Source organism: Pteronotus mesoamericanus, unplaced genomic scaffold (assembly GCF_021234165.1).
Source record: "Pteronotus mesoamericanus isolate MK-2021 breed Mesoamerican mustached bat unplaced genomic scaffold, CSHL_Meso_final scaffold_21, whole genome shotgun sequence".
Classification (NCBI taxonomy): domain Eukaryota; kingdom Metazoa; phylum Chordata; class Mammalia; order Chiroptera; family Mormoopidae; genus Pteronotus; species Pteronotus mesoamericanus.
The window spans coordinates 4059073-4084785 of NW_026555310.1; the positions used below are offsets into that span (position 1 = coordinate 4059073).

The 25713-nt window shown below is 39.2% G+C and overlaps 1 protein-coding gene and 1 pseudogene across 1 annotated transcript in view; both read right to left on the bottom strand.

Moving 5' to 3' along the window:
- Positions 1 to 19116, bottom strand: part of TMPRSS12 (transmembrane serine protease 12) — a 28703-nt gene extending 9587 nt beyond the window's left edge. Inside the window, exons 1-3 of the mRNA XM_054591508.1 lie at positions 18906 to 19116; positions 18051 to 18246; positions 10488 to 10756 (exon numbers count right to left, since the gene is read on the bottom strand). Of these exons, the coding sequence (XP_054447483.1) occupies positions 10488 to 10756; positions 18051 to 18246; positions 18906 to 19116 (676 nt within the window). The remainder of the gene's footprint in view (positions 1 to 10487; positions 10757 to 18050; positions 18247 to 18905) is intronic.
- Positions 1890 to 7663, bottom strand: LOC129085060 (nibrin-like; annotated as a pseudogene).
- Positions 19117 to 25713: the final 6597 nt, after the last annotated feature.

The following is a 25713-nucleotide window of genomic DNA, read 5'->3' on the forward strand; positions in this document are numbered from 1 at the left end:
ATGCTGGATTTTGTCAAATGCTTTTTCTGCATCTATTGATACAATCATATGAATTTTATCCTTCATTTTGTTTATGTGGTGTATCATATCAAGAGATTTGTGGAGGCTGAATCAACCTTGCACCCCAGGAATAAGTCCCCCTTGATCATGATGTATGATGCTTTTAATGTATTGCTGAACTTGGTTTGCTAATATTTTCTTGAGGGTTTTTGCATCGTTCATCTGTCATATTGACCTGTAATTCCCCTTTTTTTGTAGTTATCTTTGTCTGTTTGGAATCAGGGCAATGCTGGCCTCATAAAATAAGCTGGGAGCCTTCCCTCTGCTTTAATTTTTTGAATAGTTTGAGGATAGGTGTTAATCCTTCTTTGAATGTTTGATAAAATTCACCTGTGAAACCAGATGGTCCAGAACTTTTGGTGGTTGTGAGTTTTTGACTACTGACTTGATTTTGTTAGTAGATATGGGTCTGTTCAGGTGTTCCACTTCTTTCTGATTCAGTCTTTGAAGGTTGGATGCTTCTAGGAACTTGTATATTTTTTCCAGGTTGTGAAACTTGTTGGCATTTAATTGTTCATAGTATTTCCTTATAATTCTTTATATTTCTGTGGTCTCAGCTGTAACTCCTCTTTCATTTCTGTATTTATTTGGCTCCTTTCTTTCTTTTTCTCTTTCTCTTTTGTTTAGTCTGGTTAAAGGTTTATCAATTTTTTAATTTTTTCAAGCAATTTGCTCTTGGTTCATTGGCTTTTCTATTGCTTTTTTAAAGACTTCTATTTCCACTCTGACCTGTATTATTTCTTTACTTATACATTTTGTGTTTTGTTTGTTCTTTTTAATTTATTTTTCTTATCCTTACCTGAGGACATTTTTTTTTTCATTTCTGGGAGGGAGAGAGAGAGAGAGAGAGAGAGAGAGAGAGAGAGAGAGAGAGAGAGAGAGAGACAGGCAGACAGGCAAACATTGATTGGTTTCCCTCTCTTACACACCTGGACCCGGGTTGAACACACAATCTGTGTATGTGCCCTGGCCGGGAATTGAACCCGTGACCTTTCAGTCTACAAGATGACACTTCAATCAACTGGGTCACACCAGCCAGAGCTAGACTTCTTTTTCTAGTTCCTTTACATGAGCAGAAGTTCATTCCCGCTTTCTTTTGATTAATGTTGCCATGGTGTAGCTTTTCCTATCCTTTTGCTTTGAACATACCTCTATCATATTTGAAGTGTACTATGTATATATGAACTATATGCTGGATTATGATTCATTCTTAGAATGTAGCTGGAACTCCATCCAGCTTTATGTGAGTTTCCACACACACACTTCAGCAGACTTTGTTCTTCAACCCTCTCAAGGCCCATGAAACCACGAAATCAATATTCAACATTATCAGTTTGGTAAAGATCCTCAAGATGAATGTGTTTTTTATGTTGAGGTACGTTATCTAAGTTTGTCTTCACACTCTGGACTATGTATTTTACCTTTTAAATAATTTTTAGTGGGAAGGTTGGTGTATGCCAGAAGTCTACCATGTAGCTGGAGAGCCAACTTAATCCTCCAAACAACTCTCTGATAGGGATTATTACTCCCATCTTATAGATCATGAAAATGTGTGACATTGTGAGAGATGATATAAAATAGAAATGAGTTTTGAGGCAGGCTGACCTGGGCTTGAATTTTGACTCCTTACGTAGTGCGCTGTGTAACTTTGGGCAATTTATTACATATTTTTTGGAGTTTTGTGCATTTTATTTAACAAATTCATGACAGAGTATTTGTTAACTTAAATCCTTTGTTTATACTATATGCATGTATCCCAGAGGAAACAGGAGGTAATACATGACAGGAAATGTTCTTCTGTGACTTCTTTATAAAATCCTTGATTACCTTTATATATTAGGATTGAATCTAACGAGATTATCAGCAAGAGGCTCTTCTTTTGTGTGTTGATTTTACACCTCCATTTCCTGCTTTAACCATTCTTCTAATTCTGTATTCTTTCAAGCATTATGAGCAATTAGATCTGATCCTCCAATGATTTGTTGAAGTTTTCCTGTTTCAGGAAATGTGACCTTTCTGAATTTCTTGAAATTCTTTAGTCAACATTCATCATCATTTTCACCGGATGCATTTCTGGAGGCAGAGTTACTAGCAGCAGCGATGCTGGTCAGTAACAGCTTCTTTGGAAGCATCTCGCCGTCATCCTGAAGCCTGTCACTGTCAGGTGATTCTTCTTCATTTGACCATAGTAATTCTTCAGAACACATTTCTTCCTAATTTAATTTTCTTGAGATACTTTGTTACTTTCTTATATTGTTCCATCAATAAAAGAGCCATTTGTTTCTATATCCAACCTTGGCATTTTTCTTTTTTCTTTTTTTAAAATCATGTTTATTCTATTACAGTTGTCTCATTTTTTCCCTCTTTGCCCTCCCTCTACCCGCCCCACCCCACCCCCTCTCCCACAGTCAATTCCCACTCTGTTGTCCGTGTCCATGGGTCATTTATACATGTTCTGTGTTTAGTTCCTTCTCCTTTCCACCTTTGTCCTCCTTCCCCATCCTCTCTTGGTCACTTTCGGTCTGCTCCATGTTTCCTTGCCTGTGGTTTATTTTGTTCGTTAGTTTATTTTGTTGAATAGATTTCACTTATAGGTGAGATCATATGGTATTTATCTTTCACTGACTGTCTTATTTCACTTAGTATAATATTCTCCAGTTCCATCCATGTTGTCATAAATGGTAGGTCTTTCTTTTTTTTCTTTCTTTCTTTTCTTTCTTTCTTTCTTTCTTTCTTTCTTTCTTTCTTTCTTTCTTTCTTCTTTTCTTTCTTCCTTTTCTTTCTTTCCTTTCTTTCTCTTTTTTAATGCAGATTGATTTTATTTATTTTTTAATGTCTAGATCCAATATAAAATATTACAAAATTTGAACCCATTATAAAGTCTCAGCAATCATGACAGCTGCACAGAAATAATCAAGTAGGGCAGTGAAATAAAATGAGCATTCTAGAAAAAAAGTATATATCTGTCTAACAATGTAATATATGATTAAATTGATATTTCAAATTACTGGGGAAAATAAAGCTTATACAACAAATAAGGTGCATGGACCACTATTACTTGAAATAAAACAAATATAGAGCCCTATTTCACACAGTATACAAAAAATATTCAGGTGAGTTAAAAGTCAATATGTAAAATCTAAGGAGTTTTCAGAGAAAGTACAAAATAATATTTTTCTTACCCTGAAGTAACACATTCAAACCCAGAAGCTATAAAATATTGACAATATGACTATATTAAACATTTAAGACTATACAGTAATGTACATATAAAAAAAGTTAAAGGCCAAGTAATAGAATAGGAAAGTATTTGCAACACATCTAAAAAAGGGTTAATAGGTTTTTTTTTTTTTTTAGGGAAAAAATTATACAAACATTTAATCAAAAAATGGATAAAGAATACCAAAAAGTCATTTATAGCTTTAAAAAAAAAGATGTAGGCAAAAAATATACAAAAGCAGGTTTAGTTTAACAAATAATAAAGGAACACTTAAAATAACACATCACTGTCACAATCAGATGAATAAGTATTAAAAATATTGGTAATATCAAATATTGGTGACTGTGAAAGGAGCTGGGTATTCACAGATTCTTTTTCTTCATCTTCTTAAAGCAGTTCCTTTAGCATATTTTGCAGTGCTGGTTTGGTGGAGATGTATTCTTGTAGCCTTCTTTTGTCTGGGAAACTCCTTATTTTGCCTTCCACTTTAATTGAGAGCCTTGCTGGGTAGAGCAGTCTTGGTTGCAGGCCTTTGCTTTTCATTACTTGGAGTATTTCTTGCCAGTTCCTTCTGGTTTGTAGTGGTTCTGTTGAGAAGTCAGCTGCTAGCCATATTGGGGCTCCCTTATCTGTTACTATCTCTTTCTCCCTTGCTTCCTTTAGGATTCTCTGTTTGTCTTCGCTATCTGACATTTTAATGATGATGTGTCTTGGAGTGGGCGTCATTGGGCTCCTCTTGAGTGGGACCTTCTGTGTTTCCTGGACTTGTGTGCCTTTTTCTATCCTCCAATTAGGGAAGTTTTCCATCATGACTTTTTCAAACAGGTTCTCTATCCTTTGTTCCTCTTCTCCTTCTGGTATCCCTATTATACGGATATGATTACGTTTCAAGTTGTCCTGTATTTCCCTCAATGCCTCTTCATTCTTTTTGAGTCTTTTTTCATTTTACTGCTCTTTCTGGGAGCTTTTTCTTACCTTATTCTCCAGCTGGCTGATTCAGTCCTCTGCTTCACCTCGCCTGTTTTTTATTCCTTCTGTGGTTTTCTTCAATTCAGAAGTTGTATTCTTCATTTCCTCTTGTCTCTTATTGATAGTTTCTATGTCCTTTCTCATGCTGATGTAGTTTGCAGTAAGTTCCTCATAGTTTCCCTGTAGCTTTTTGTTGTTCTCTCTGAGCTCACTGAGCTCATTGAGCTTCCTTAGAACCATTGTTTGGAACTCAGTATCTGAGAGTTTACTTGCCTCGATTACATTTAGTTCTCTTTCTGGGGATTCCTCCTTTCCCTTCAGCTGGGGGGTGTTTCTTTGTCTTCCCATTATTTGTGAGGCTCTTCTTGTTTGCTTCTGCTTTTTAAATTGATTTGTCATGATTTCCTGACTTTGTGGTGTGAACTTCGATGGTAGGAGACCGCTGTTTTTACTTTCTGGATCTGCCTCTGATGATGTCAGATGTTGTCGCTGTGTGACCTTAAGCAGTCTGTTTGAGACTTCCAGGAATCTACTCTCTGAGGCTGTCTCCTTCTGTTGTTAATCTAGTCACTCTGCACTCAGCAGGCTGGCTTAGAGACACCACAGGGTGGGGCTGAGTCCCTCCTGTGGGCGGGGTGATTGTGTCCTCTCATATGGTGCCACTCAGGGGAGTGGTCTGCCTGAGCCAGATGGCTGCTGCTGTATGGGGGAGGAGTCAGCACTGGGCTCCCACTGGCTACTCTCTCAGTTCTCTCCCCAAAGCCTCCATCTCCAGTCTCTCCTCAAGTGTCTCTAGACCACTCTGTTTCTCCATAGCCAGGAATCTACTATCTGTGGCTGCCACCCTGTACTGAGCCGTCAGGTTTCAGCACTACCGGGCTGCTCTAGGCCAAGCCTCCTGGGGGCAGGGCTATTGGGTCCTCTCACGCTGCTGCCGCTCAGGGGAGTGGTCTGCCTGAGCCAGATGGCTGCTGGCACATGGGGGAGGAGTCAGCACCAGGATCCTGCCAGCCACTCTCTCAGCTCTCACCCCAAAGCCTCCCTCCTCAGTCTCCCCAGGCGTCTCAAGCTGACTCTGCCCTGCCTTTGCCGGAGACCAGGGTAAGTGGCTGCAAACAAAAATTTATGGTCTGGCCGTTTAAAAGGCTCTCTGTGTTTCCAGCCACCTGTCTCTGGCAGAGCAACCCTGCTGTTTTTTGCAGCTGGCTGTTATCTGTGTACTTTTTGGGCTCTGGTGCTGTAGGCTGAAGATCCCTGCTTATGGTTTAGACCTCGCTCATCTCAGGGGGATCCAATTGGCTGTTTCAGTATCTTTCTGGGGCTGCCGCCCGTGGGTGCCCCACCTGCCTTCTCAAGTCTCTACCACACTCCTTACCAGTTAGGTTGTGCTAAAGCTGACTCTTCTGTCTGTCCGAGGTTAAAAGGCTCCTCTCTCGCTATTGTTCAGTTGTTTGTTCCAGGTGATTTCTCCGCAATTTAATTGTAATTCCAGGTTGGCCCTGGGGGGAAGTCAGTGTGACTTCCACTAACTCCTCTGCCATCTTGATTCTCTTGCCATTTTTCTAATATTGACATTTTTCTCTTGTTTTTGAACTTTCACTTCAATTTCTTACTCTGGTTTTGTGTTCTTGAATAATTTTCCAGTATTTCATTTTTTAATGGCTTAGTCATCAACTTCCTTTTTTTCTGATCTTAGTTTTTCAGTAGAAAGAGATTTATTGGCAGAATTTTTCACAGTGGATTTTGAATCTATAGCTGTAAATAAGTTACCTGTTTTTCCCCCCACAGGCTCATTCTTAGATGGTTCTCCTTGTTTTTCTATATTGAGGGTGTATCGAGTTCTGTTTATTCTAGATGAGAACAAAACATTTCCATTGTTGCTGATTTAGATGGGAGACATTTCTTGATTTTCTTCATCCTTTTCCCTTTTCTTGGTAGATAGCTGGAAGTAATTTTTTTTTTTTAAATTGTACTTATTTTAGAGAGGGAAGGAAGGAGAGAAACATCATTATGTAGTTACCTCTCACATACTCTCTACTGGGGACCTGGCCCACAACACAGGCATGTGCCCTAGACTGGGAATGGATTAGGTTCACAGGCCGGCATTCAATCCTTGAGCCATACTAGCCAGGGCTGGAAGTAGTTTGATATTACAGTATTATATTCAGAGCTTAATTTGGGGGTTCCTTCGCAGTGGATGTTTCCTTGAAGGCATTCTGAATTTTTGTTCCATTCTGAGATTTTTATTTCGTTTGACCTTTCACTCAAATCCATATTGTGTGTCTGCTTGTTAGGACTCTGTGTTGGCTACATATGCTGTTGTGTTCACTGGGTACTTGGCATAAGGTTCTCTTTGACTGACAAGCCTTGGAAAGGCTTGGCCCTGGAGTCTTTTCTTGAATCCTACACTTGGCTGGCCCTGAGGATCACAGTAATTCCCCATAGTCATGAAAATAACTGCCAATCCAATTTCCACTTCAGAAATAAGTCTAAGACGCTGCCTTTGGAGCATATCCATAATTGAATGAAAACATTTTTTCTGAGTCAGAAATTAAGGTCTATGAATTTGTTATTTCTACATCAACACAATTTTCAGGAGCTGATATGAAATTATAATCTTTTTTTTTTTTTTCTGTTATCAACCTCACATTTCCTCCTCCAAAAACAACTGCTGAACTTAATTTTTATGGGGCTCGGCATTCAGAAATGCAGCTGTTTTCCCTTTGAAGATCTGTTTTCTTTCCTCTTGTCCTGACAGGTCAGCATTATTACTTCCAATAGCTGGTTCATCAATAGGTAGGTAGAAAACTTTCAATTTGTGGAGGGTTGGACTGCGTGCTTTAAGAAGTTCAGTAAAATATTCCAGCTTTACAACTGGAGGTCCACAAATGAGTGCATGTATTGTTTTAATGGTAACTTTAACTGATTTCATGACAAGGTGAGTGCATTCTTCTGTCCAAGTGTTTACAGTTAAGTCCTCCAAATTGCAATAAGGCTTGATTTAAAGTGTTTTTTTTTCCAGAGGCATCTAAACAAGAAGAGCACACAACCAAAGGCTCATAGTCCGCTCTGCATTTACTTTCAAACATTCCCAAAGTAACCTTGTCCCATCTTCAAAGTTTGGGAAAGGTCATTCTTCATTTTTCCTCATGAACAAAGTTACCATACTTAGAACTATCTCTTATTGTCAATATAGGAATTTTTTGTTTGACTCCAGTTGGTTACAGAAAAGCTGGCAGTTAACACATCATGATTTCGACAGATTGGTCGTTTTCAATGACAATGCCAGTTTTTAATTCCAACAACATACTCAACACCCATCAAAAATCTGTATGGTCCTTGGCTGGGCTGTGTGAAGGAGCTGCTTCCACGTGGGGCCTGAGTGTAGGGGGCAGCCTGCAGCTGCACGACCATAGTTGAAAAACGTGCATGGCCACGGTGCCTTGGGACCCACAGGCTCCTAGATATCTGCACTCCCCATGATGACCTTGTTAAACCTCAGTTTATTCATTCATGTTATAGTATTTCTCATAGTATCGTTATGGGTGTTAAATGAGAAATGCACTAAAATGCTTGTCTTGAATAAATAGTAGTTGCTCCTATCATTGTTGTTTTGTTAAAGATCCAATGATTGTCAGTGGCCATTTGGCTAGTATGTGGCAGGGCTGAGATGCACACTTAGGCTTGTGAGTCTAAAGCCAATGCTCTTTTCCCTGTACCACGTTGCCTTCCTTATCTGCCATGGAAAGTACAATATTAACAGGAAAAAACAGTACTGCACAATCTTTCATACATTTATCTCTGTGCTATCTAAATAATCCACAAATATATTGAAATGGCCAGTTTCTGTGAGGAATAGAAAAAAGTCTCAGCACTTGATCTCATATACTGCTAACTAGGCTTTAATGACCTCAAGAACAGTTTGTACTTAATGCAGTACTTAAATATTCAGGCTTTAGAATCAAAAGACCTGGATTTGAGTCCCAGCTTCTCAACCTCTAAGATCTGCAGTTCTTGATCTGTTAAAAGGGAACAATAATATTAACTTCCCAATAGGAATATTGGCAGGATAAGATACAATAAAGTTTGTTTGTTTGTTTATTGATTTACTATTGTCGACTGTATTACAGATGTCCCCCATTTTCTCCCCTTTGTTCCCTCCACCCCACCTTCATCACATTGCTCTCTGTGTCCATGGGCTATGTATATATGCATATATGTTCTTTGGCTAATCTCTATTTGGAATAGGGCCTGAAAAATGGTTAATGCTCCCAAATGATAGCTGTTGTTATGACTAAAGTCAGAGACTGTTTTCTACATTTTAAAAAATTCAGCCAATCAACAATAAGTGTCCCTTCATGTACTAAAGAAAATACATGGCAACCAGCCTGTTTGATACTAAATAGGGCATTAAAATAAAAAGGACACTAAGTTGATTCCTTATAGCCAGAAGCTTATTATTTAAGGTAAGCAATTCTGTCGCATAGCTGGCTCTATCACCTATGAGTCTCAAAAATGACAGAAACACTTATATCCATCATTTTCTCTGAGAATGTAGAAAGATTCAAGTTGTCTTGGCATGTATAACCATAAAAAGTCTCTCTTTCTGCTTTGGAAGGTAATTTTCTCTTTCCCACAAGGAAGAAAAATATATAGACAAGATCAATGGAACAAATAGCCCAGAAACAGATCCACACCTTTTTAGTCAGTTAATATTTGACAAAGGAAGCAAAAACATAAATAAATCAATAAATGGTGTTGGGAAAATTTGATAGATACGTGCAAAACTAGACCATATTCTTATATCATACACAAGAATAAACTCAAAATGGATTAAATACTTAAATGTTAGAATTGAAACCATAAAAATCCTAGAAGAAAACATAGACAGTAAAATCTTGAACATTTCTCATAGCAATATTTTTTTATGACATATCACCTTGGGAAAAGGAAACAAAAGAAAAAACAAATGAACTACATCAAACTAAAATGTTTTTGCACACAAAGGAAATCATTAACAAAATGAAAAGACAATCTACCGAATGGGAGAACATATTTGCCAATACATCTGATAAGAGCTTAGCATCTAAAATTTACAAGGAACTTACAAAACCCAACACCAAAAAACCCCCAAACAATCCAATTAAGAAATGAGCAAAAGACCTGAATAGACACTTCTCTAAAGAGGACATACAGATGACTAACAGACATATGAAAGGATGCTCATTGTCACTAATTATCAGAGAAGTGCAAATTAAAACCACAATGAGATATTGCTTCACACCTGTCAGAATGGCTATCATCAATAAATCAACAAACAACAGGTGTTGGTGAGGATGTGGAGAAAAGGGAACCCTTGGGCACTGGTATAGCAATTGTGGAGTGTAGTATGGAGTTACCTCAAAAAATTAAAACTGGAACTGCTTTATGATCCAGCAGTTCCACTTCTAGAAATATATCCAAAGATCCTGAAAACACTAATTTGAAAGAATATATACACCCCTGTGCTCATTGGAGTATTATTTACAATAGCCAAGACTTGGAAGCAACTCAAGTGCCCATCAGTAGATGAGTGGGTAAAAAAGCTGTGGTACATTTACACAATGAAGTACTACTCAGCTGTAAAAAAGAAGGAAATCTTACTTTTTGTAACAGCATGGATGAACCTGGAGAATATTATGCTAAGTGAAATAAGCCAGTCAGAGAAAGACAAGTACCATATGATTTCACTTATATGTGAAATCTAATGAAAAAAATTAAAGTGGAGACAGACTCATGAGTACAGAAAACAGACTCATAGTTGTCAGAGGGGAGGGAGTTGGGGGCTGTGTGAGAACAGTGAAGGGATTAAGCAAAGAAAAAAAAAGACTCATGGACACAGATAACAGTGTGGAGACTGCCAGAGGTCAGGAAGTCGGGGGAAGTAGAAGAAGGGAAAAGGGGGATAGATGGTGATGGAAGGAGGCTTGACGCGCGGTAGTAAACATACAGTGCAATATACAGATGATGTATTGCAGAACTGTACTCCTGAAACCTCCATAATTTTATTAACCAATGTTGCCTCAGTAAGTTCAGTTAAAAAAAAGTGAAAAAGAAAAACAGATATTTTCTTTTCACTGGTTTGTAAAGGCCTATTGTTCAAGCTCATAATACAAAGAGATAAAGAAATGTATAAAAGGATTCATCCTTTCCACTAACCAGAAAAGAACTGTAACAATAAAATTCAGACTATAATTACCTTCTTCTTTTGTTCTTCCCCAGCCACCTATAAAACACTTTGTGTTTCGATCCAGGTTTTGGAAAACATCAAAAGGTAGACAAATAGGCTGAATATAGTCATTATACCTTACTGCTTTTTTTAAATGAAAAAGTGCAATATCATTTACATAAGTTTCCATATCGAAGTCTGGATGGATGATGATTGCTTTAATTTTTATAATCTTGGTGTGTGGATGATGCCCAGCTATATCATTAGTTCCAAGCACAGCTCTCCACATTAAAGGATCTCTAAAAGAAAGTAAAGGTTCTTATTATAAACATGTTTAAGAATATTCTTAATGTCCCACTACTTTTTGTTTTTCTTGTGTTAATAACAAAAAGATTTAGTTCTACCTTTATGTGACATAAAGTCACATCAAATAAAAACCTAAATATTGCCCTGGCTGGTGTGGCTCAGTGGGTTGAGTGCTGGCCTGTGAATCGAAGGGTCACCAGTTCAATTCCCAATCTGGGCACGTGCCTGGGTTGCAGGCCAGGCACCTGGTAGGAGATGTGTGAGAGGCAACCACACATTGATGTTTCTCTCCCTTTCTTTGTCTCTCCCCTCCCCTCTCTCTAAAAATAAATAAAATCTCTCAAAAAAACCCGCCAAAATATCAAGATGTAGGGAAAGAGAAAAAAGATCTATGGAACAGTAAGTCCAAAAACAGAATCAGAGAATTTATATGACTAAGGTAGCACTTCTTACCAGTGGACACAACATGGATTACTCAGTAAATGGTATTGGGATACCTAGCTAACTAAATAGTTTGAGAAGTTAAATAAATCTTTTAAAAACACTAAACATTAAAATAAACTCAAAATGGATTAAATATTTAAACATTTTAGATAAAACTTCCTATTTTTTAGAGGTACATAAGGTGGTATGTCTGAGATTTGCTTCAAAATAATTGGAGGGGGAGCTGGTGAGGTTAAAGGTGAAACATCAGGCATGAGCTGATAACTTGAAACTGAGTGATCGGTATATGGGAGTTCACTAAACTATTCCCTCTACCTGGGTTAAGTTTTGAAATTTTAGAATGAAATATTTGGATAATCAATTAGTGTGAGAATTATAAAAATGAAATCAGAAAGAAAGGATAGGTGCATACATAACATTGACATGAGAAAGGACTTTATAAAGCATTACACTAAAGATAAAAACAAGAAGCAACCAGTGGGAGCCCTGGCCAGGTAGCTCAGTTGGTTAGGGTGTTGTCCCAGTACGCCAGGGTTGTGGGTTTGATCCCGGGTCAGGGCACAAGAATCAACCAAGGAATGCATAAAGTAAGGGGAAGAACAAATTCATTCTGTCTCTCTCTCTCCCTCCCCCCTTTAGTCCCCCTTCTTCCCTTTCTTTCTCCCTCCCCCTTTCTCTCACTCTCTCTAAAATCAATTAAAATATGTATAATGGATCTTGACAGTCTTAAAAAAACAAAAAACAAGCAAAGAGAGTAAAACCCCCAAAAACCAAACCAAAAGATGTTCTGTAGGTCAAAAATCAATAATTAAAACCCAAGCACGTTATAGTTGTTACACCTGTAATTGTATTGGGAAGGAAGGACTTTTACTTTTCACATGGTTGTTTACAAATGATGACATTCCTTTTCATCCTTCAAATTGGCAATGTTTATATCTGTGCGCGCGCGCATGTGAGTGTGCATATTTGATGATAAATCTCAGTACAGGCAGGAGTCAGAGGAACAAAGTTACTCTTATTCATTGTGAAAAGTATAGATAGATGAGTACTTCGGTAGTGTGTGCATTGTCAATAGCCTATAGAAGCTGCATTGTATTTGACTCTGCTTTAAGCTACTTTGAAATAATGATGTTTCTTTTCCAAACTTAATTTATATTACTTACTTCAATTTATATTCAGACCATACGTAAGATTAAAAAAAGATTGTATACACTGAAAACTACAAAATATTGCTGAAAGAAATTAAAGACTACATCAATGGAAAGACATCCCACATTCATGGACTGAAAGACTTAGCATTGTTAGGATGATAGCACCACCCAAAGCGATTTATCTAGATTCAAGGTAATCCCTATAAAAAATCCCAGTAATGTTCTTTGCAGAAATAGAAAAACCTATCCTAAAATTTATATAGAATATAAGGGTCCCAAAGTATCCAAAATAATCTTGAAAAAGAAGAACGAAGTTCAAGGACACACACTTCCTGATCAAAACTTAACGCAAAGCTACAGCGATCTAAACAGCATGGTGCTGACACAAGGAGCGTATAAACCCCACTGGAAAAGGAGAAAGAACCCAGAAATACACCCTTGCATTTGTGGTCACACTGATTTTCAACAAGAGTGTCAAGATAATTCAATGGAGGAATGCACAGGCTTTCAATAAATTGTGCTGAGAAAATCGGGTATCTACATGCAAAGGATTGAAGTTGGACCCTTACCTTACACCATATGCAAAAATTAACTCAAAACAGATAATGGCCACGCCGGCTGGTGTGGCTCAGGGGACTGAGTGCCGGCCTGCCAACCAAAGGGTCGCCAGTGCCATTCCCAGTCGGGGCACGTGCCTGGGTTGTGGCCCAGGTCCCCAGTAGGGGGCACATGAGAGGCAATCACACATTGATGTTTCTCTCCCTCTCTCCAAAAATAAATAAATAAATAAAATCTTTTAAAAAATAGATAATGGCCTAAATATAAGAGTAAAGTGATAAAAACTCTTAGAAGAAAACACAGGAGAAAACCTTCATAATGTTGGATTTGGCAGTGATTTCTTGGATATGACACTAAAATCACAGGAACAACAACAAAAAAAAGATAAATTGGACTTCAAAATTAAAAACTTGTAAGCAAAAAACCAAAACAGACTTGTAGATTCAGGAAACAAACTGGTGGTTACCTGAGTGGGGAGGTGTTGGGGAGTGCAGGCAAAATACGAGAAGGGGATTAAGAAGTACAAACCTCGCCCTGGCCAGTGTGGCTCAGTTGGTTGGAGCATCATCCCGTAACCAAAAGGTCATGGGTTTAATTCCCAGTCAGGGCACATACCTAGGTTGTGGGTTCGATCCCTGGTCCCGGCGTGCACAGGAGGCAACCAATCGATGCTTCTCTCTTGCATCGATGTTTCTCTCTTCCTTCCTCTATCTAAAAGCAATGAAAAAATATCCTCAGGCGAGGATAAAAAAAAGCAAGAGGTACAAACTTCCAGTTATAATATAAATAAATCATGGGGATATAATGTATAAGATAAGGAATACAGTCAATGATATTGTAATAACTTTGGTGATAAATGGTAACCAGACTTATCATGGGGATCATTTCTTAATGTATGTAAACATCAATCACTATGATGTACACCTGAAACTAATAGATTATATATCATTTATACTTTAATTTTTAAAAAAATTTAAAACTTTTGTGCATCAAAGGATACTATAAAGAGAGTGAAAAAAACAACCCACAGAATAGGGGAAACTATCTGAAAAACATATATATGATAAGGGATTAAGAACCAGAATATATAAAATAGTCCTACAACCTAACCAAAAAAAAACCCCTAAACAGCCCCATTAAATAATGGGCAAAGGACTCGAAAAGACGTTTCTCCACAGAAGATCTACAAATGTCCAGTATGCACACGGAAAGATGTTTAACATCACTAGTGAGTAGAGAGATGTAAAACAAAACCACAATAAGACACTACTTCACACTCACTAGGGTAGTTATTACCATAATAGTAGTGTAAGTGGCAGCAGTGTTAAGTGAGGAACTAAGGAAAAGGAGACTGATATTCTGGATCTACTTCTAATCAGTGGGGAGTATGCGGGGGACAGAAGAAACAAATTTAAGAGCTACCGAACAGAGAATCCGCTAGTTCCCTGGATAGTGGAGCTGTTGGTAATGCTGTTATCTGAGAGAGAGAGAGAGAGAAGGGACAAGATTAAAAGAAAGATTTAAAAATTCATTTTTGGCAACTAATGAACAAACAAGAAAAACAAAAACTCAGACACAAATCACAGTATGGTGGGTACCAGAAGGAAGGGGGTGGGGTAGTAAAGGGTAAAGGGGTCCAATACCAACATACGGAGACGGAGAATATTTGACTTTGGGTGGTGGGCACACAGTGCCATATACAGAGCATGTATCATAGAATTGTACACTTGAAACCTATATGATTTTATTAATCAGTGTCTCCCCAGTAAATCTAATTTAAAAAATAAAAACCTAACAGTTTTAAATTTCTGGATGTGTTGAGAATGAGACTCCAATATATATGTATGTACAGTGGGCAGCTGGAAATATGACTCAGCTGGAGAGACTTGGGACTTGCCAGCACGCGGCGACGGCAGGAGTGGAAGTAGGCGGTGTCTCTAGGAAAGAGTACAGATCGTAAGGCAAGGCGAGAGAGAGGCTAGAAGGTGGAACTCCAGAAAATAGTATTGCCATTTAAAAGATGACAAAGACATACCAAGGAAGTGGAGAAAAAGGGGGAAAAAAGTAAAGTGGTGCCTTAGGAATCGAAGGAAAAGATAGTTGTGAGAGCAGTCAACTCTGTCAAATGTTATAGAGATCAGATAGGATGGGGACTGTGAAGAGGCCATTGGATTTGGCACGGAGGTGGGTTTTAAGACATACTGTGTTGTTAGCCACAGAATCAGATTGCAGTTGGGATTTTATAAGTCAATGCAGATGAAGCAAAAGGGAATCTCTCTTTCGAGGAGTCTAACAGTGAAGGGAAGAACAGAAAGTTAGGATTTTTTCGTTGTTTGTTTATAGATAACAATGAGATGACCCAAACATGTTTGAAGGCTATCGTGAAGAAACAAGAGGAAGAGATTGAAAAATACTAGAGAGACAGTAAGATAAAATGAAACTATCGTTTTTGAGACCTGGGTTTAAATCTGTGGACTGACACTTGACAGCAATGTGACCTCGGCCAAGTGACCGATTCTCTCTGATTTCTGGATTCCTTAAGTGTAAAGTGGAGATAGTAACAGCTGTCTCAGAGGGTTAGTGGGAGGGCTTTTTAAATCCAGAACTATATGTAACACCCTTAGACAGCATCTAATCTCAAAGCAGGTCTTTGATAAGTGGTTACTTTAAGGAGGAACAAGGGATAATTGGTGGCTCAAGGTTTAGGAAATGAGGGAGACCAGGAATGGAAGGTGGCATCGTTAGTCCTCTGAGACAGGCGGAAACTCCTGAAAAGTAACGACTATGCCTCCGTAATGTCTACTTTCTTAGAACCTAGCCCAGTGTCTAGTACATTCAGTAAATGTTTGTGGAGTAAAGGGGTAAAAACGTCACCAAGATTGAGCCTTTGGAACTATTAAGTGGAATATAAACATTATTTTCAAATGCTTGGAAGAGGAATTAGGTTTAATAAATATGGCTTCAGAAGACAGAGAAAATCAAAATGCCTAGTTCAACACAAGGAAACGCTTTCTAGGAATGGCAGCTGTTGGACATTGAAATGAGAGCCCCCCACAGTAGCAGCCCATCAGCACAGAGGTGGCTCAGGCAGAGAGCCGGACGGTGCAGTCATGGTTATGCGTGTGGGTTTTCATTCTGACAAATCCGGATTTGATCCCTGATTTGTTGCTTTCCAGCCCTGGAACCATGAGCAGGGTCCTTATGAAAGCTCAAGTCTCAGGGTCTCCCTACAGCAAAGAGGGGTTGGAAAGATTAGTGGAAATTATATATGAAAAATGCCTGGCTCAGTACATTGAAGCAGTAATATTTTTTTTAATCCTCGCCCGAGGAGGTTTTTTTCATTGCTTTTAGAGAGGAAGGGAGAGAGAAAAACAGGAGAGAGAGAGAGAAACATCGATGCGAGAGAGAAGCATTGATCAGATCCCCCCACCCGCTCCACGCACTGGTACCAGGGATCATAGGTACCTGGACCAGGGGTCAAACCTGCATCCCAAGCACATGCCCTGACCAGGAATCAAACCCACACCTTGGCTATAGGACAACGCTCCAACCAACTGAGCCATCCTGACCAGGACGAAGTGATAATTATTTCAGACTAGAGAACCCTTTACTTCAATATTGTAAAAAGGATTCATTTACAGGACAGACTAGAGAACCCTTTACTTCAATATCGTAAAAAGGATTCATTGAAAGGGGATATTTTAAATGTCTAGTTCTTTCTGTTATATTGTTAAATGTGTGGTTCTTTGTTGTTATATTGTCAGAGAACTCTTAAGATTCTCTCACAATATAACAAAGCTATATCACTTGACCAAGGTCCTACATCTAGTAGCTTTTGGAATCTTATTTAAAGGCACCGCACCACAAACTGTCAGAGGAGGACTGGGAAATGGGTTTCCCTACCATGTCAAAGGAACAAACCCATTAAGGCACAACATGAGGATTTTGTAAGCAAGAAGAGCTTTTCCAAGGATTTTCAAACTGTACCAAGCAGACATTTCCTCCCTTGGTTTACGGTTTGAAAGCTTGAGAAAAGCAGTTTTTAAAGACAGCATGTTGTAAAACAGGTGTAAAACACCCACACCTGAAAGAATTGATTCCTAACTCTGAAACTTTTTTCTATATCTTTCTCTACCCTTGATTTATACCTTAGTATCTTCCCAAATTTCTAATCTCTGCTCCCCAAAGGCTAATTGCGAGAACTGAAATCCATGTTTTAAAAATATACCTATTAAAACTTACCCAATCAGGCCAATTGCCCTCAATTGAATTTTGAAGTTGTTAGGTCCTCTTAAAGACTTTTCATTCTTCTTTAAGATAGCTGTTGTCTTAAAAATTAAACACTAAAGGGAGACTGTATTACAGGTATCATGGTTTCCCAAAGGATTTATCTTAGAGCTTCATATTAAATAATTAGGAGTGTCATGAAGTTCTAGTCTAACTGTGGTAAATCCTATTATCCAAGATTGACATCATCTATAGATTCGATAAACATTGTTATGTCTCCTGTAAAGCAGGCCAAGTCCTATATTAGTACCAAGAATACAAAATAAAACATATAGTCCTTGCCTTCAAATAACTCATGATCTAATGGTGAGAAAGACAAATACATGATTACAATACAGTAATTTTAAAAGCTAAAAGAAAGTTACATTATTTAAAGCAAGGTCCAACAAACTCCAACCCACAAACCAAATCTGGCCTGTCTCCTATTTTTACGCAGCTAATAAATAAAGTTTTTTTGCACTTGTAAATGGTTGGGGAAAAACCCAAAATAACAAAATAGCATTTTGTTCAAATTTCAGTATTGATAAAGTTTTATTGGATCACAGCACACTCATTTAATTACGTATTGTTCTTGCCACTTTGGTTCTATAGTTGCAGAGTTGAATGCTTGTGACAGAGACCATGTGGTCTGTAAACCTAAAATATTTACATAAAATGTCTTTACAGAAAATGTTTGTTGACCTCTGACTTAAAGGCTTCATTTCAAAAGATACTACGTGTAGTACATAGAAGGCATAATGGGCCCTTACAAACGTACAGCTTAATGAACATGATTCAAGTCAAATGTTTCTCTACCACTTTAAACTATGCCCTAAGAGAATAAAAGAGTTGCGTTCTGAGCACGTACCTAGCGTCCTTAGTGCAGTGGGCAGCTGTGAGGACCCAACTATGTTTCACTAAGCTTCCCCCACATACGTGACTGAGAAGCGGTCCAGACTGAATCTGCAGGCTCACTAGCCACGGCCACGCACCCGTCTGAGCGTCTGTGCCCCCTGTAATCCGAGACCCTTTCAACGTATCCACAAGTGGTGCTGTTCCACAATCTGAAAATAAAATGATATATTATTTAGACTGAACATCTAATAATGTGTATTACTTCCTAAGGCTAATACATGAATATAATCTTTTAAATTCCTATTTTAAAAACTGATACCTAAGGCATGCCCATACTTTGAGGGAGTTAAGTTAAATATGCCTTCATCGATTGCTTGCAAATAGAAAGACATCAACACAATTCCTTATTTTTAAAATTCTATTCCCCAAAAGTATAAAAATGAGATGTTTTTCTGGCCGGGTATGCTCCTGCCCGCGTGAAATGGCAATTTAAGAACCTGGAAGTGCTGAATCAAGAGCTACAGTTTCTAATACTTGCCATTTAACTTGTTGGGTTAATTTTTCTCAGCTGTAGTGAAAAGGTCACCAGGAGCCCTAATTCAATTCTGAATTCCAATGAATTACCAGCCTGCGAAATGGGAATGACAGGCCCCAGCATGTTCTGATGCGCGTATTTAGACGCCCTGCACAAATGTATGGCATTGTTACTATTGGTACTGCTATTGTCATCGTTATAAATTGGACTGCTTAGGTCGTAGATTTTTAAAGGCAGCTGGAACAATGGAAAAGGAGGGACCCAGAATCAAACACGTACAAGCGGGGGAAAGGCAAGGGAGGCTGTGGTCCGAAAAAAGGAATGAACAGGTACTGCCCTGCGCGTCCGGCCTCTCCTTTCCCTGGGCGGGGTGCCCCTGCGGCCGCCTGGGCCCCCCACGCCTGGCCTCCGGCCACCACCCGGGACCTGCGGCCTGCTCCCCAGGGCGGTCGCGCCCGCCCCTTTCCGGGAACGAGGGCTGCTCCGCGTAGAGGACAGCGCCCCCCACCAACAGCAACGCGGTGCTCAGCAGCCCGGGCGCCATGGTGAGGCCCCTGGTGGGCAAGATGGCGGCAGGCCTTCCCACCCGCCTCCGTCGGGGCTCGCGGCTCGCGGCGCGGCCCCGCTGAGCCCCGTGCCCGGTGGGAGCCGCGGGGAGGTGTGCCTCGTGGGCGGGGGCCAGCCAGCGGCCCCTGAGGCCGGCAGTGTGTGGCCCGGAGGAGCGTGACCTCCCAGATGCGTTCTAAGTGGTGTGCACTTGCTGGACAGATGTACGTGGAGTGACCCACCCTCAGCCGGCCTCTGGGGGCGCGAGAATTGGTCAGGTCCACACGCTTCTACCGCAGAGGAGGAGTGGCTGGGACCACCAGGACTACTAGCTCACACCTGCAAGGTCCAGAAGGTTTCCAGAAGGGCTTCTAAGCAAAGGCGGGTACCCAATTTCTGGGATACAGCTTGATCTCATTATTAACTTTTTGGGAGTAATTTGCCTTGAGCTTGTTTCAGGGTGAGTTAATTAAATCAAATTTAAGGACCTGCAAAGTCGATGACAAAGCCTGACTGAAGGTAATGGCACCCCCTTCAGTCCCTAGCCTGAGGATGCATTATTCTTTGTCCCATCAGAACCTGTGAGAGGCCCCCTTGGCATCCCAAACAGTGTGGGGAGAGGGTGCAGTTAAGTGGCTCCAGTTAAGGGGTCCATTGAACAACTATTAACCTCCCACTATGTGCGGCAGAGGGAAATAAGTATCACATAATGGGGAGGTTGTGTTAAGACCTGTCCGTCTGATCTGGAGAGCTTTATAACTTGGCTAGCAGAGAAAATCAGGTCTAATTCATTTGGGGGAATAAAGGAATAAATAACCCATGACACGCAAGACTAACACCAATTCAGACGGCAGGGACTGGTGTGGGCTGTGGCAGTCTGGAAGGGCTCCCTGTGGGATGGGGATGGGGAAGGTCAAGAAGAGGGAAGAGATGCAGTGAAAAGACAGGCTAGGCTAAGGTACAGCATAAGCAAAGGCATGAAATTGTGAAAATTCATAAAAGAGACCTCAGCCAGAATTGGGGTCTGGAGGGCTTGTAGGGGAACTCGTCCACCCTTACCACTCATCATTGGTTGCCCCAAACAGGAAGAGATGTGCCTTGCACCTCCAACAGGAAGATGTTTTCTACTCTACTGTTCCAGCGGGAGGGAGATTTTCTCCTACCCTAGTGACTGCCTGGCCAATAAGAGATTGTCACAACTGAGCCAAAGAAAAGCCACTAGGCTTTGAACTCCTAGTTTTCCCCAGTAGACTCTGAACACTTTCTCCCAGCTTCCCCTTTCCTCCATAAAAGAAAGCTCCTCTCCTTTGTTCTCCAGACTTTACTATGATTTTGTCATAGCTCACATGTTTTGAATTGCAATTCTCTGCTATTCCTCAATGAATCCATTTTTGCTAGTAAAATAACTTTTATTTTTAAGGTCAATAATACGTACCCATCCATGTTCCTCCAGAGAAATAGAACCAATAGAATATATAGAGCTATATAAGAGGAGATTTAGTATGGGAATTGGCTCACGCAGTTATGGAGGCTGGGAAGTCCCGCAGCATGCCGTCTGCAGGATGGACAACTAGGAAGACCGGTGGTACTATGCAGTCCCAATCCAAAGGTCTGAGAGCCAGGCTCTCTGATGTCAGAGGAGAGGAGAGATGGCTGTCTCAACGAGAAGAAAGGGAGAATTTGCTCCTTGTCCACCATTTTCTTTTATTTGGTCCCTCAGTTGATTGGATTGGATGTCACCTGCCCACATTGGTGAGGGCATATCTTCTTACTGAGTCTACTAATTCAAATTCTAATCTCTTCCAGAAATGAACTCACAGACACACCTAGAAATACGGTTTTATCAGCTATCTGGACATCCCTTAGCCAAGTCTGGTTGACATAAAAAATTTACCGTCAAAGTAGTAATAATGCAATATGTGTCTGTATAATTTTATTATTAGTTCAGTTCACATGCAATATTATATTAATTCCAAGTGTACAACATAGGGATTAGACATTTATATAGCTTATGAAGTCATCACTCCAATAAGTCTAGTACCCATCTGAACCGTATATAATTATACTGTTGACTCTATTCGTTATGCTGTACTTTACATCCCTATGACTATTTTTATAACTGGCAAATTGTACTTCTTAATCCCTTTCACATTTTTTATCAGTCTCCCCAACTCCCCTTCCACCTGGGGACCATCAGTTGTTCTCTGAAACTTCTGTTTTATTTGTTCATTTATTTTGTTTTATAGATTCCACATATAAGTGAAATCATATGGTATTTGTCTTTCTCTTCTTGATTTATTTCACTTAGCATAATAATCTCTAGGTACATCCATGTTGTTACACATGGCAAGGTTTCGTTCTTTTTTAAGGCTGAATAATATTCCATTGTGTATATGTAACACAGTTTCTCTCTCTACTCATCTATGGATGGACACTTAGGTTGCTTCCATATCTTGGCGTTTGTAAATAACATAGTGCAATGAACATAGAGGTACATATATTTTTTTAATTTGCATTTTTTTCAGATAAATACCCAGAGGAGGGATTGCTGGGTCATATTGTAGTTCTGTTTTTAATTTTTTGAGGACCCTCCATGCTATTTTCCATAGTGGCTGCACCAATTTACAATCTCACCAACAGTGCATTAGGGTTCTCTTTTTTCCACATCATCACCAACACTTTTTGTTTGTTGTCTTATTGATCATAGCCATTCTAATAAGTGTGAGATGATATCTCATCATGGTTTTAATTTGCATTTCCCTGATGATTTGTGATGCTGATTATTTTTTCATATGTCCATTAGCCATCCTATATGTCCTTTTTGGAGAAATGTCTAGTCAGGTCCATGGCCCTTTTTTAAATTAAAAAAAATTTTTTTGGTGTTAAGTTGTGTGAGTTCCTTATATATATTGGATATTAAGCCTTTATTGGACGTCTCATTGGGAAACATCTTCTCCCATTCAGTAGGGAGCCTTTTCATTTTGTCAATGGTCCTTCACTGTGCAAAACTTTTCTTTTGTTTCCCTTGCCTAAGCGGACACATCTAAAAAGATATTGCTGAGTGTGATGTCACAGAGTTTACTGCCTATGTTTTCTTCTAGGAGTTGTATGGGTTCAGGTCTTACATTTAAGTCTTTAATCCATTTTGAGTTTATTTTTGTATATAGTGTGAGAAAATGGTCTAGTTTCTTTTTTCTTTTTTCTTTTTGCATGTAGCTCTAGCTTGTCCAACACCATTTATTGAAGAGACTGCTTTACTTCATTGTTTATTCTTGAGTTTACTTCTGGGTTCTCTGCTCAGTCCTATTGACCTATATTTCTTATTTCATGCAAGTAACATGCTGTTTTGATTGCTATAGCTTTAGAGTTTGATATAAGGTAGTGTGATACCTCTGTCTTTTTTCTTCTTTCTCAATATTACTTTTGCTATTTAAGGCCTTTTGTGGTTCCACATAAATTTTAGATTTGTTTCTTATAGTTCTGTGAAAAAGGCCATTAATATTTTGATAGGGATTACATTGAATCTATAGCTTGCTTTGGGTAATATGGACATTTTAACAATGTCAGTTCTTCCTGACTGTGAGTACATCATATAGTTCCATTTACTTGTATTTTCTTCACTTTTTTCTTCAGTGTCTTGTAGTTTAAGTATTGGTCTTTATCTCCTTGGTTAAATTTATTCCTACGTATTTTATTCTTTATGATGCAATTGTAAATAAGATAGTTTTTTAATGTCTCTTTGTGAAAGTTCATTATTAGTGTATAAAAGTGCAACCAGTTTCTGAATATTAATTTTGTATTTTGCTATTTTACAGAATTCATTTATCAGTTCTAATAGGTTTTTTTGTGGAATCTTTAGAGTTCTCTGTATATAGCATTATATTATCTGCAAATAACACGAGACTAACTTCTTTTCCAAGTTGGATGTGTTTTATTTATTTTCCCTGTCTCATTGTTTTGGATTGGACTTCTAATACTATATTTAATAGAAATGGTGGTTTAATATTCTCCAGTTCTATCCACCCGTGAACAGAACTGTAGAATATTATGCCAAGGGAATTAAGCCAGACAGTGAAAAACAGTTTTTTAAAAAACATTTTGTTGTTCTATTACACACGTCCCAATTTATCTGGCTGTGCCCCCTCCACCTAGCTCACCCCCCACTCCCACAGGTATTCCCCACCCTGTTGTCCGTGTCCGTGGGTCACTGATTATTCCATACATGTCCCTTCTTTTTATCATTATCTCCCCCCAACCCCACTCTGCTCTCTGTCAGTCTCTTTCCTGTTTCTATGCCTCTGGTTCTATTTTGCTCTTTAGTTAATTTTGTTCATTAGGTTCTTTTTATAGGTGAGATCATATGGTATTTGTCTTTCACTGCCTGGCTTATTTCACTTAGCATAATATTCTCCAGTTCCATCCATGCTGTCGTGAGAGGTAGGAGTTCCTTCTTTCTTTCGGCTGCATAGAATTCCATTGTGTAAACGTACCACAGTTTTTTGATCCACTCATTTACTGATGGGCACTTAGGCTGTTTCCACCACTTGGCTATTTTAGGTAGCACTGCTATGAACACAGAGGTGCATAAGCTTGTTTGAATTTGTGATTCAGGACTCTTAGGTTATATTCCCAGCAGTGGAATTGCTGGGTCAATAGGCAGTACCATTTTTAGCTTTTTGAGGAAATTCCACACTACTTTCCACAGTGGCTGCACCAGTCTGCATTCCCACCCACAGTGCACTAGGGTTCCCTTTTCTCCACAGCCTCACCAGCACTTGTTTCAAAACAGTTTTTGAACTTTTTGGTTTTGATGACTTTTAGAGCTTCTGCCATTTTTTGTTTCACCTTTTCCACATCGGCAAAATGTTTTCCTTTGAGAACTTTTTTCATTCAGGGAAGCAAAGAAATGTTGCTTGGGGCAAGATTAGGTGAATAGGGAGGGTAGGGCATGGGGGCTGTGCTGTTTTAGGTCAAAAACTGCTGCACTCAGTGCAGTGTGCGCAGGTGCGCTTTTAAATCACCCGTCATGAAATGGGCAAATGCATTGAAGAGTCTTCAAAAAAATTCACTGAAGCTGAACTCAGCCTCTCACAACAATACCATGTGGCACACTGATACAAGTGGCTTCCTACAACACTCACCTAGTAGGGGAAGCCTGTACTCCAAGGGGCCCAACCTCCAGAAGATAACTCCAGTTTTTTGGGGGCCCCCTACTTGTATGTTCATCAGGAATATTGACCTATAATTCTCTATTTTTTGGAGTGTCTTTATCTGGTTTTGGTATCAGGGTAATGCTGGCCTTGTAAAATGAGTTTGAGAGTCTTCTTTCCTCTTACATTTTTGGGATGGTTTGAGAAGGAGAGGTGTTAGTTCTTTAAATGTTTGGTAAAATTCACCTGTGAAGCCACTGGCCCAGGATTTCCGTTTGTTGGGAGTTTTTTGATTACTGATTTGATTTTGGTAGTAGTTATGGGTATGTTCAGATTTTCTGTTTCTTGCTGATTCAGTCTTGGAAGATTGTATGTTTCTAAGAATTTGTCAATTTCTTCCAGGTTGTCCAACTTGTTGACATATAATGGTAGAGTATTTCCTTAAAATTCTTTGTATTTCTATGGTGTCAGTTGTCACTTTTCCTCTTTCATTTCTGATTTTATTTATTTGGATTCTCTTTATTTTTTTGATGAGTCTGGTTAAAGGTTTATCACTTTTGTTTTTCAGGAACCTGCTTTGGTTTCATTGATCTTTTCTGCTTTTTTTTTTTAGACTCTATTTCTTTTATTTCCACTATTATCTTTATTATTTCCTTACTTCCACTCATTTTGGGCTTTGTTCTTTTTCTAGTTCCTTTAGGCGTAAGGTGAGATTAAGAATTTAAAAAAATTTTCATAACGTAGACCTATATTGTTATAAATTTCCCTCTTAGAACTGCTTTTGCTGTGTCCCATAGATTTTGGGTCATTGTGTTTTCATTTGTCTCAAGGTATCTTTTGATTTCTTCCTTAATCTTGTTGTTACCCCACTTGTTGTTTAATAGAATTATATCAGGCTCCACATGTTTATGTTTTTCAGGGTTTTTTTTTTTTTTGCAATTGGTTTCTAGTTTCATACCATTTTCATCAGAGAAGTCACTTGGTATGATTTAAATCTTCTTAAATTTATTGAGACTTATTTTGTGGCCTAACACTTGGTCTGCCCTGGAACATGTTCCATGAGCACTTGAGAAAAAATGTGTATTCTGCTGCTTTTGAATGAAATGTCCCCAGAAAGAGTTGAAGTTGTCCCAACCCCTGTCTCTCCAGCCCTCACCTTGAAGTTAGTCAATTTAGTTCCTTCTCATGTCTCCAATGCTTTTTGAGCTGCTGCCCCTGCCCCGGAGCTTACAGCCAGTGAGTTTGAGAGCAAATCTGTGTGTGGGTCATTTAAAAGCAGCCCCTTGGCCTCTAGCAGCCATTTGTTTCTCTCAGATGCAATCCCTGCTGGTTTTCACAGCCAGATGTTATGGGGACTCCTCTTCCCAACACTGGTGCCCTGGGCTGGGGAATGAGGTGTGGGGCTGGGACTCCTTGTTCCTCCGAGGCAACCCCTGCAACTGAGA